Raw genomic sequence first — 9,508 nt, forward strand, 5'->3', positions numbered from 1 at the left:
GAATTGGACAAATCCAAAAGACCATCGGAAACAATACAGTAAGGTAGCCATTTTGGCTCAAATGAATAGATAAGAACAATTAAAAAAAAAAATTATGACAAGTAATATTTGTTAATTATTAGTTTACTTTTTCTTAATACAACCTCGGCTATGAATCTGTGGGTTTAATAATCAAATTTGGCTCTTGAGGACAGATACACCTCCAACACATCAAGTAATATATTATTCCATTTTACATACCATTCGTGCAGAACCACAAGCACCACACAAAGTTCATCGGCAGTCGACGCGCAGCACCTGCCGGTGGGTCAACCGCAACATGATTATAAACAAAAAAAAAACACACCCACATGCACGTGATGGTGTGGAAGTGTCAAATGAGGGGCCGGATATGGTTGATCGGTACCACACGAGCAGATATTTTCAGGAGAATGTCTTCCAATGTAGACCGATGACCGTCATGTGACTGACTTGCGAATGTCACGTGGTTTCAGCACGCATACTGTATTGATAACGAAACATGGTGATATCAATTAATTACGAAATACATTTGATTAATTTCCATATGCTTATAATATATATCCAATATGCTCATTATTTTTCCATTGCTTTACCAAACAAAATCCAAACAACGCGAAGAACAAAAAACAATATTTGTTTTTTGTTAATATCACTATGTTTATCGTGTTCGACATAATCACTCCTTGCAATAACAATAAAACCAAATGTGTTTTTATGTTGTTTGGATGTTGTTCGAAGAAGTTGATAGAACATTGATATCTCGGATATATATGTACATCAGGGATGGTCAACCGGTGATCCGCGGCCCTCCAGTGGTCAGGGCATTGTATTGCAGGTGGACCGCGAAATTGGAATAATAAAATAAAATTAAAATAAATAAAAAAATATTATTAAAAATAATAAAATAATAACAAAAAATAAAATGTATTCATTATTCAGATTTGATTTGTTTTCCAGATAATCATTTACCCATCCAAATGATGTCAAATGTAGCTGAGATTCCCAAAATACACATACAGATGCAAATAAATTGCCTGAATAAGTCTATCCTCCTTTGGTGCAAAATAAAATAATATTTTGCCAAAGCAGTGGTCCCCGAGTTGCTTCTTGATTTTAGTGGTGGTCCCTTGGACTAAACCAGTTGAAAATCCCTGCTGTACATTATCCATTTCAAAACAGAATTGATCTACTCTATGACATCAGAACAACAGGATAATCAGATTTGGTTTTACAGAGATGCGTACCTTATCAATGAACCAGTAGGTCTCTGTACCATAAAACTCATGCCCAAATTTAGGACCCACCTGTTCTCCTGCAGCTTTGTTGTGTGTTGTGTGACGGTGGTGGGGTGGATGGGCGGGGGGGGGGGGGGCAACCTTTCGGCATGTACCCTAAAATAGATATCCATGTATGGGTTGTGGGCAGTACAGACAATGGCAATGAGAGGACCAGAGACGAGCCCCTCTTTCATAAAAGCTTTTAATGGAAGAGCTGGAAAGCTCGCTTTGCTTTTTTGACCTTCTTCAAGCTTCAACCACCGCCCAATCCTTGTCAATCCCAGCACCAACAACCACCCCTCCCCTCCTCCCCCCTCTACTTTGGATAGAGGCGTGCACGTGGTTGTGCTTGGTGTCACTTTACAGGCCGGCCGTGGACAGCGGACAGTGTTGCTGAAAGGCAGGACGGGCCGTGTTTGCCTTTTGGATCGGATCGCGTTTTGTCTCCAAGCTTGAAGTCCAAGAGGGGAGCTGCCGGGCGTGCTCTCTCTCTGGTGGAGCTTGACGGACGAAGCTGCCAAAAGTCATGCCGGCCGGCTTTCAGCAATTGGGAGGAGAGGTCAGTGGCCTCGGGAGGTGCGCTCGCTGGGGTTTCGGACGAGCGGCCGATCATCATGGAGATGAAAGGCTTTTAGAGTGTCTTTGTTGAAAAAGTCCAGCCTCCGGAAGCAAAACACTTAAGGTTTGGTTCTGTGGTTTGACCTTGAGGTCACCTCGCTTGACTGCTTCCTGCACAAACAATGTCAACTATCTATGCTGTCTCCGCTAAATTATTATAATTTAGTTAAAATTGTTTTCCTCTTAGAAAATATCAGTCAAGTTTGATTTTAATATGATTAATTATAAATATTTATACTGCTTATAATTTTTGGTGGAAGTATTCTTTTTTTTTATTTAAAAACATTAGTTATTTTTGTTAAAAAAAAGTAGATATAATTTTAATACAAAATATCAGTTACCCTGCAGTATATATTTTTAAATTGATTATCATAACACATTTTGTGAAAAACATACACCATTTAGAGAGGTTATTGAACTTTAGTGGTGTGTACTTTAATTTGCTCATAAATAACAATGTGATAATGACTATAAAAGCTTTTAAATTTAAATTTAGTTACATGTATTTGAAAATGCTAGAACTACTTTACATTTTAATATTTTTCTCAAATTTTCCAATATTTATTTTCATATTTATAAATATAACCCCGTTAAACTATAGTAATAATTAACATTTAAACCATGTCTATATTTTGTTTGAATTCATATTGTAAAATCATGTGTGAATTATGGAAAATATATTTTGGTATTTTTTCATACAATGTCTGAAAAAGTACATTTCTATTATCATTGTTGTTGTCATTATTATTATTATTATTATATTTTTGACTTTGTGGGCACTCCCATTTATTCAAAACATAACATAAGAGGTGCCATGTCTGTCACCGTGGAAACAGGTGCCTGTATTGTAGCCAGATGGGAATATCTGGGTTATATTTATATATGTCAACATTAGCGCGTGTGTGCGTGTTGCAGACGGTGACTGGAACCCTCGCCCTATCAGTGTTCACTGCTGTACTGGGATCTTTAGAGTTTGGATACAACATTGGCGTCATCAATGCACCTCAGCAGGTATGAGCGAGAGCACCCCTTCCTGACATTCGGCCGTTCGTCAATTGAAGTGAAACCTCGTGATTGTTACAGTGAGTCACGTGCCCTGTTTCACCTTGAACGTCACGGAAACACCAGCTGACAAGCAAAACCAAAATAGGGGCCCAGATATTTACTGTTGAACACAAGCGTTGGCGCGGAGGGAGTGCGGGCTCCTGACTTGATGTTGTCATGTGCTCAGATCATCGAGAGGGACTACAATGCCACATGGGTGCATCGCTACGGGCAAGCCATCCCACCGGGGACCCTCACGTCCCTGTGGTCTTTGTCGGTGGCCATCTTTTCCATCGGAGGGATGCTCTCCTCCTTCTGCGTTGGCTTTGTTTCTGAGTGGCTAGGCAGGTAAGGGAATGCTACATGAAACTTAACTTGCCGCCAACAGCGTGACTCCTGTGTGATGTAATTTCACAGAGGGAGGGCTGCGCCACTGTAGGAGTGATCACAGATGACTTTGATCATAGCCAATCAAGGCGACTCTGTTCATATGGAGCAAACTAGTCTTAACATGGTGGACGCACATCTGCGTCGTTAAGTGTACCCACTTGAAGATAGCCGAAAATCAAAATCTGCTGACATTTACATCATAACGCCAGTTAGCTGCTTTAAAAAAAAAATAACTGGAACGCAGAAGCGGACATTTTAAAATATTTTTTTGTATGTTAATATGAATTAGTCAGTAATGGGTTAATTTAGAAAACTTTTATTTCAATTTTGATAAATCCAAAGTGCCTGTTTGCAGGAGAAAAGCCATGCTCGTCAACAACGTGCTGGCCTTCCTGGGTGGGAGCCTGATGAGCCTATCCAAGCTGTGTCGCTCCTTCGAAATGATGATTATCGGACGCTTCGTGATCGGCGCCTACAGCGGTCAGCGCCCGCCCCGATGTGCTTTGCTTCTCCTGCCACCACCGCATTTGACGCCACATATTTTATTTCTTCGCCTCTAGGGCTGGCGTCCGGGTTGACCCCCATGTACGTGGGCGAGATTGCGCCCACCGGTCTGCGCGGGGCACTGGGCACTCTGCACCAGTTGGGCATTGTGACGGGGATTCTCCTGGCGCAGGTGAGACGGCTGACGATTTTTCCAAAGAAGGACATTCGTGGAACAGACACTGATTTTACGGCGCCTCCTTTCAGATTCTGGGCTTGGAGCAACTGCTGGGAAGTGAGGAGCTGTGGCCCGTCTTGATGGGGCTGACAGTGCTGCCAACTGTCCTCCAGATGGCGCTGCTTCCTTTCTGTCCCGAAAGCCCACGCTTCCTCTACATCGTCCGATGTCAGGAGCACCACGCCAAGAGAGGTGAGCCACGTTCAAGGTTCCACTGCATCTTCCCACTAGAGTTGCTCCTCTTCTTCTGCATCTTCCTTCCATTCTTTCATCTCTTCGTCATCATCCTCCCCCTCTATCTTTCTTCATCGTCCCTTTTTTCTCTCGGATTCTCCTTTTCTTCCACCTCATCGTCTTGTTCTCCTTCCTCCTCATCTCTGTTAGTAAACAAACACACGTGGTTGACCAGTAGGAGCTGAAGTAACGTTCCTGTGTCGGGTTTGCAGGCCTGAGGAGGTTGACGGGCCGCCAGGAGGTTGGCGACCTGTTGGCGGAGATGAAGGAGGAGAAGAGGAGGATGGACATGGAGCGGAAGGTGTCTATCCCGGAGTTGTTCCGCTCGCAGCTGCATCGCCAGCCGATGGTCATTTCCATCCTGCTCCAGCTCTCCCAGCAGCTCTCCGGGATCAACGCGGTAAGGCGTCAACGGCACGTGAACAAAATCAATCCTGTGATGTTTTTCGCCCACTTCCGTGCAGATTTTCTACTACTCCACCAGCATCTTCACCAAGGCCGGAGTCCAAAGTCCAGTTTACGCCACCATTGGAGCCGGAGTTGTGAACTGCGCTTTCACCGTGGTCTCGGTCAGTTGGAAGCAAACAACCTTAGTTTCATTTATGTTGGATACATTTGCAAAGACCTGAAAAGAAAAAACTTTGTGTAAAATTCAGTGTAAATTTTTTTTGACAGCTCTTCCTAGTTGAGCGGACGGGCCGGAGGACGCTCCACATGCTGGGATTGGGCGGCATGTGCGTCTGCGCTGTGATCATGACCGTAGCTCTCGCCTTATTGGTCAGTTTGCCACCCCAGCATTCCAATCCATCCGGAGCTACTTCCTAACACTTCTCCTTCCCACTCCTCATAGGAAACTGTCCCGGCCATGAGCTACGTCAGCATGTTATCCATCTTCGGCTTCGTGGCCTTCTTCGAGGTGGGTCCGGGTCCGATCCCTTGGTTCTTTGTCGCCGAGCTGTTCTCGCAGGGTCCCAGGCCGGCCGCCATGGCTGTGGCGGGATGCTCAAACTGGACTGCTAATTTCATTATTGGCATGAGCTTCCAGTATGTTGCTGTGAGTACAAAAAAAAATTATGATTTAAAGCATAGCACATCACAGTTATCAAAAAAAAAGGCCTCGTGGTCCAGAGAATATAACATGTCCATCCAAAGCATACAGATGGTATGATGTGGATCATAAATTGTTCAATTAATTGTCCCCGCCCACAGGAGCTGTGCGGTCCATATGTGTTCCTGATCTTTGCCGCGCTGCTGCTCTTTTTCCTCATCTATACCTTCTTCCGCGTGCCCGAGACGCGGGGCAAAACCTTCGACCAGATTTCCGCCAACTTTCACCACGCCTCGGCCGACGCTATGATGGACATGGACATGGAGCTCAACAAGACCGGCACGGAACTGGACTACTTGGGGGACGAGAGCATTAATTGAGAACTGGACATTTTTCCTTTCTTTGCCGGGGTGTTCTGTTTATAATCTGTGTGTAGTGTTTTGAAAAAAGTATTTTAACAATTTCCAGGAAATACGCATTACACATACTAATGCCACTCAGTGGAATTTTTGCACTTTAATGATGCTTCAGAATTTTTCAAAAATACGTTTTGAGACATCTCAAAAGTTTCATCCAAATTTAACTCTTAATTATACAAAGTTTGAAAAAGCTTGAAAACTGTCATATTACAAAAAATAAATAAAAAGGAGCATTTTTGTGGTAGCGTGCGGGCAAACTCCCGACAGTCATACAAATCAATTAGTCTTAGCCATTTGACCCAATGGCCACTACCAGGTATGAAATTTAGCCAAATGCACATCCTTGTTAAAAACATCGGCTGAAGTTTGGATTCTTTTCATACTAAGAAATGTAATATTCCAGCAATACCTCTTGTGTCGATATAAATGAATTTATTTGAAAGTGTGACATTTGCGGTCCTCAATGTAAACAAACAGAAATGACAATGAAGCGGACTAAATTGTCAGAATTGCAAACATGGTTTTATTCACATTGACTTTCACATTGCACATTATCCCCTCCATGATGAAAAAAAAAAATTCATTAGTAAAACAAAGTCTTTTCATTAATAATTCCCCCTCAAACGAGGATAACGAAGGGAGGCTTTAAGAATTGTCAGGTTGTAACTAATCCCAGCCCCGTAATGCACCTGCTTTCTTCTCCCCTCTTTAACTAAATTAAAAAGTTAAATAAAAATCAAGGCTAGTTCCTGAAGTAACTACTTGATGCATCATTTTAAAGAAATTATTATTATTATTTTTTTTTATAAATTGGAACATGCATTTTTGTTTTATCCATTTCCCTTTTTAAAGATGAAAATACACATGTCCTTTCTTTGCCTATGAAGTAAGGTGAGGGCGGGGCAGAGGTGTTTCGAGGGGGTGACGCAGGTTGAGGGGGGGGGCGCGGGGTGCAAGGAGGGGAGACATGCGTTCTCAAATGGGGCCAGTCCTTCAACCCGTGGATCTTTCAAAAACAGTTGGGGAAATGTGTTAGTCAGCAATAATTTGCTGAGGCTATTGAAATGTGTGTAGAATGGAACTGGACAAAAAAATACTAATAAAAATCCCACCTTGTCCCGAGGGTCCCTCGACTGTCCACTCCTAAGTGTCACTCCGTCGGTGCCGGTACATTTGTGTCGGCGTCCTGCTGCAAGTCAAAAGGTAGTCACCCTCAATAATGGCCGGTGGTTTACTTTACGTCTCACCTCTGGTGATTTGGGCGAGCTCTTTTGGGAGCCCTTTGGAGATTTGGCTTTCACGTCTTCCTTGGCTGTCTGGGGAGGGGTGCCGGGTTCCGAGGCAGACTTCTCAGTACCGTTCTGCGGCGGAGCGGAAGCTCAATTCCCGTAAGCACCCAACAAAACGCGGCATTTACTCGACGCCAGCTCACTTTGGAGACCGAGGACTCAGAGTTCCTCTGCCGGCGGCGTCTGGACTGACGCTGCTGCTTCTGGACCTCGGCGGCATCTGTGTTGTTTTCTGACGACTCGGTTTGCTCCTCGTGTGCATTCGCCTGCTGTTGCTGCTTCTGATCTTCCTCCTTGGGCTGCGCCGGAGCAGTTCGTGGACGGAATGGTCTGGAAGCGGCGAAATAAAAAAAAATGCATCAATAACCAAAGCGTCAGAAAAAAACAAAAAACAAACATGCCACGTTACCGTCGGTATGGTCGCCAGAACCGACGTCGTGGTGGTCTTTGTGTTTCATCTCCTGAGGGTTTTGGCTCACCAGGTTCAACCTGCTAATGAACGATTGCCAGGTACCAAATAAATCCTTGATGAAAATGCTGACATGCTAACTCGATGATATGATGAGTAGCCCTATACAAACAAGACGAAGAAACTTAAGCAATTTCCGGTCAACATTTTACATTTTGCTGTGGCTGCGGTCGCCGAGGTCGAGGGCGCTGCTGTTGGGGTTTGTCATCGTCGACGCGTCCCTCCTCCTCGCCGTCGGGGGGCTGGCCGTCTGCTGGTTTGTCGGCAACACGTGGGAAGAACCGCCGCCGGAAGCGCCGCTTGTTGGGGGCGTAGCGGCTACCCTTCACCGGCACCCCGCCGGGACCAGTCACGTTGGCTGCTTCTGAACCCTAAGGAAGGAAGACACAAAAATATATATAATGGGTAGATTTTTATTTTATTTTTTTAATATCAATAAATAGTTTTTTTTTTTGGCTTGAGCTTACCTTGACAGCCTCGATCACATCAAACTCGACCACCTCGCCGTCGCCAACACTCCGGAGGAACTTCCTCGGGTTGTTTTTCTTGATTGCTGTCTGAGAAAAAACAACAAGCATCACCGAAAGACGTCGGCCGACACCAAACGTTCACCTCGTTTTACCTGATGAACAAACACATCTTCCTTGGTATCATTTCTGAGGAAAGAAAAACAAAATCACCATCAACCTCCAGTTATGATATCGCTCATGCATCACAAAAGAAACAAACATGCCTGTTTATGAAGCCGTATCCGTTGCGTACATTGAACCACTTCACTGTCCCTTGTACCAAGGTGGCTGAAACAATTTAAGCATTTGATTAAAAGCAGTCACCAAAATCTACACGCAAAACTAATAATGTTAACTAGCACGGTAGCAAAGATTTTACTCGGGAATGACCCATTGATTGAGATGTGTGTACGAGACAATCATTAACAGCAAGACTTTGAAATCAAGTGCGCAGCAGGTCACTGGGAAGGGCCACAATGTCATAAAAATAAAACAAAGCATTATGCCATGCATTTGAAAGAAATGTTTAAAATGAATCTCTACTAATCATTAATCACAATGCAGTCAGTGGTGGTTCTCACTTTGATTTTAAACATCTTCATGCTGTTCACATTTGGACATCTTGAGACCAAGTGGGCTCTCACAATCATCAGCAGTACAAGTTGCCTCAAAGATTGGTCATAAGAGCCAAGTGGACATCTTTAAGACATTTTCACAGATCCTATTGAGCTTTTTTTTCTCTTCCATTGATGTCACTACATAGCTTTGACAATCATAATAAAGCTTATCCAAGTTCTAAAAAAAAAAAAAAAAAAAAAAAAAGCCAAATAAGCAGTTGCTTATTTAGACACAATTTAATTTAACTGGTGAATTACACTGTAAAAAAATTGCATTGAGCATTCAACATGCAAGTATACGGTACAGCAAGTACCCCCCAAAATGCACATGACAAAAGGACTACAAAAATGGCTATGCAGGTGAGCTCACTCACGCCGTGATTAGTCAATCAACACACACACACACACACGCGCGCGTAGATTCACCTAAAACTTTCCTCTCCACTTGTGGCTTGTCTTCCACAGGGGTCAAAGGTGGAGCGCTCTGCGTATCAGTGTCGGCGTCGGTCATACTGCTGTTTGCTGAAATTGCCGGCTGTGACTCCTCGGTCTGATGCCGCGGTTAGCGCCCCGACCGAAAATACTCGGAACGCTATTTCACCTGCTGAGGTTTTTATCCAGGCGTAGCCCGGGCCACCTGGCGGAAGTCGCTTCCTGATTGGTGGAACGAGTGCAAGGGCGGGATTTTGTTTGATAGTCGGCGGAAGTGCACATCATCTTTTTTTTTTTTTTCTCCCCTTCATTTTGATTGCCCGAATCAACAACACCCATGTTTCAAAAGAAGCAATCTAAAAAAAAATTATGAATAAATCTTTAGAGGTTTGGCACAATGGGACATGGCGTGGTCACTTC

At 43.8% G+C, this 9,508-nt stretch overlaps 2 protein-coding genes across 4 annotated transcripts; one reads left to right on the forward strand and one right to left on the reverse strand.

Annotated features, from left to right (window-relative positions):
* Window positions 1–1,499: 1,499 nt before the first annotated feature.
* LOC119129157 (solute carrier family 2, facilitated glucose transporter member 4-like) lies at window positions 1,500–6,220 on the forward strand. 2 transcript variants are annotated; one of them, XM_037262237.1, is made up of 11 exons: window positions 1,500–1,857; window positions 2,832–2,927; window positions 3,148–3,308; window positions 3,706–3,830; window positions 3,911–4,026; window positions 4,101–4,263; window positions 4,518–4,705; window positions 4,770–4,874; window positions 4,981–5,082; window positions 5,156–5,359; window positions 5,515–6,220. In XM_037262237.1, the coding sequence occupies exons 1-11, from the start codon at window positions 1,825–1,827 to the stop codon at window positions 5,731–5,733; spliced, it is 1,512 nt and encodes a 503-aa protein (XP_037118132.1). In that variant the 5' UTR covers window positions 1,500–1,824; the 3' UTR covers window positions 5,734–6,220. The 2 variants fall into 2 exon arrangements, with proteins under 2 accessions (XP_037118132.1, XP_037118133.1); XM_037262238.1 differs by lacking the exon at window positions 1,500–1,857 and adding an exon at window positions 1,869–1,980.
* A 369-nt stretch (window positions 6,221–6,589) lies between these two features.
* LOC119129158 (Y-box-binding protein 2-A-like) lies at window positions 6,590–9,271 on the reverse strand. Of its 2 annotated transcripts, none has more exons than XM_037262241.1 (10): window positions 9,083–9,271; window positions 8,264–8,327; window positions 8,153–8,186; window positions 7,998–8,087; window positions 7,683–7,901; window positions 7,471–7,553; window positions 7,205–7,391; window positions 7,020–7,133; window positions 6,885–6,958; window positions 6,590–6,778 (listed from the first exon to the last, which is right to left on the reverse strand). In XM_037262241.1, the coding sequence occupies exons 1-9, from the start codon at window positions 9,165–9,167 to the stop codon at window positions 6,923–6,925; spliced, it is 912 nt and encodes a 303-aa protein (XP_037118136.1). In that variant the 5' UTR covers window positions 9,168–9,271; the 3' UTR covers window positions 6,590–6,778; window positions 6,885–6,922. The 2 variants fall into 2 exon arrangements, with proteins under 2 accessions (XP_037118136.1, XP_037118134.1); XM_037262239.1 differs by having other exon boundaries at window positions 6,885–6,961.
* Window positions 9,272–9,508: the final 237 nt, after the last annotated feature.

The sequence above is a fragment of the Syngnathus acus genome, chromosome 10 (assembly GCF_901709675.1).
Source record: "Syngnathus acus chromosome 10, fSynAcu1.2, whole genome shotgun sequence".
NCBI classification, from domain to species: Eukaryota; Metazoa; Chordata; class Actinopteri; order Syngnathiformes; family Syngnathidae; genus Syngnathus; species Syngnathus acus.

Excerpts from the sequence above, each read along its gene's own strand:
- LOC119129157 (XM_037262237.1), top strand. The coding sequence starts at position 1,825 with ATGCCGGCCGGCTTTCAGCAATTGGGAGGAGAG. Across the intron at positions 2,928-3,147 it reads TCATCAATGCACCTCAGCAG|ATCATCGAGAGGGACTACAA; the intron begins GTATGAGCGAGA and ends TCATGTGCTCAG. Across the intron at positions 4,264-4,517 it reads GGAGCACCACGCCAAGAGAG|GCCTGAGGAGGTTGACGGGC; the intron begins GTGAGCCACGTT and ends TCGGGTTTGCAG.
- LOC119129158 (XM_037262239.1), bottom strand. The coding sequence starts at position 9,167 with ATGACCGACGCCGACACTGATACGCAGAGCGCTCCACCTTTGACCCCT. Across the intron at positions 8,187-8,263 it reads GGATACGGCTTCATAAACAG|AAATGATACCAAGGAAGATG; the intron begins GCATGTTTGTTT and ends TTCTTTCCTCAG. Across the intron at positions 7,134-7,204 it reads CTGAGTCCTCGGTCTCCAAA|AACGGTACTGAGAAGTCTGC; the intron begins GTGAGCTGGCGT and ends GCTCCGCCGCAG.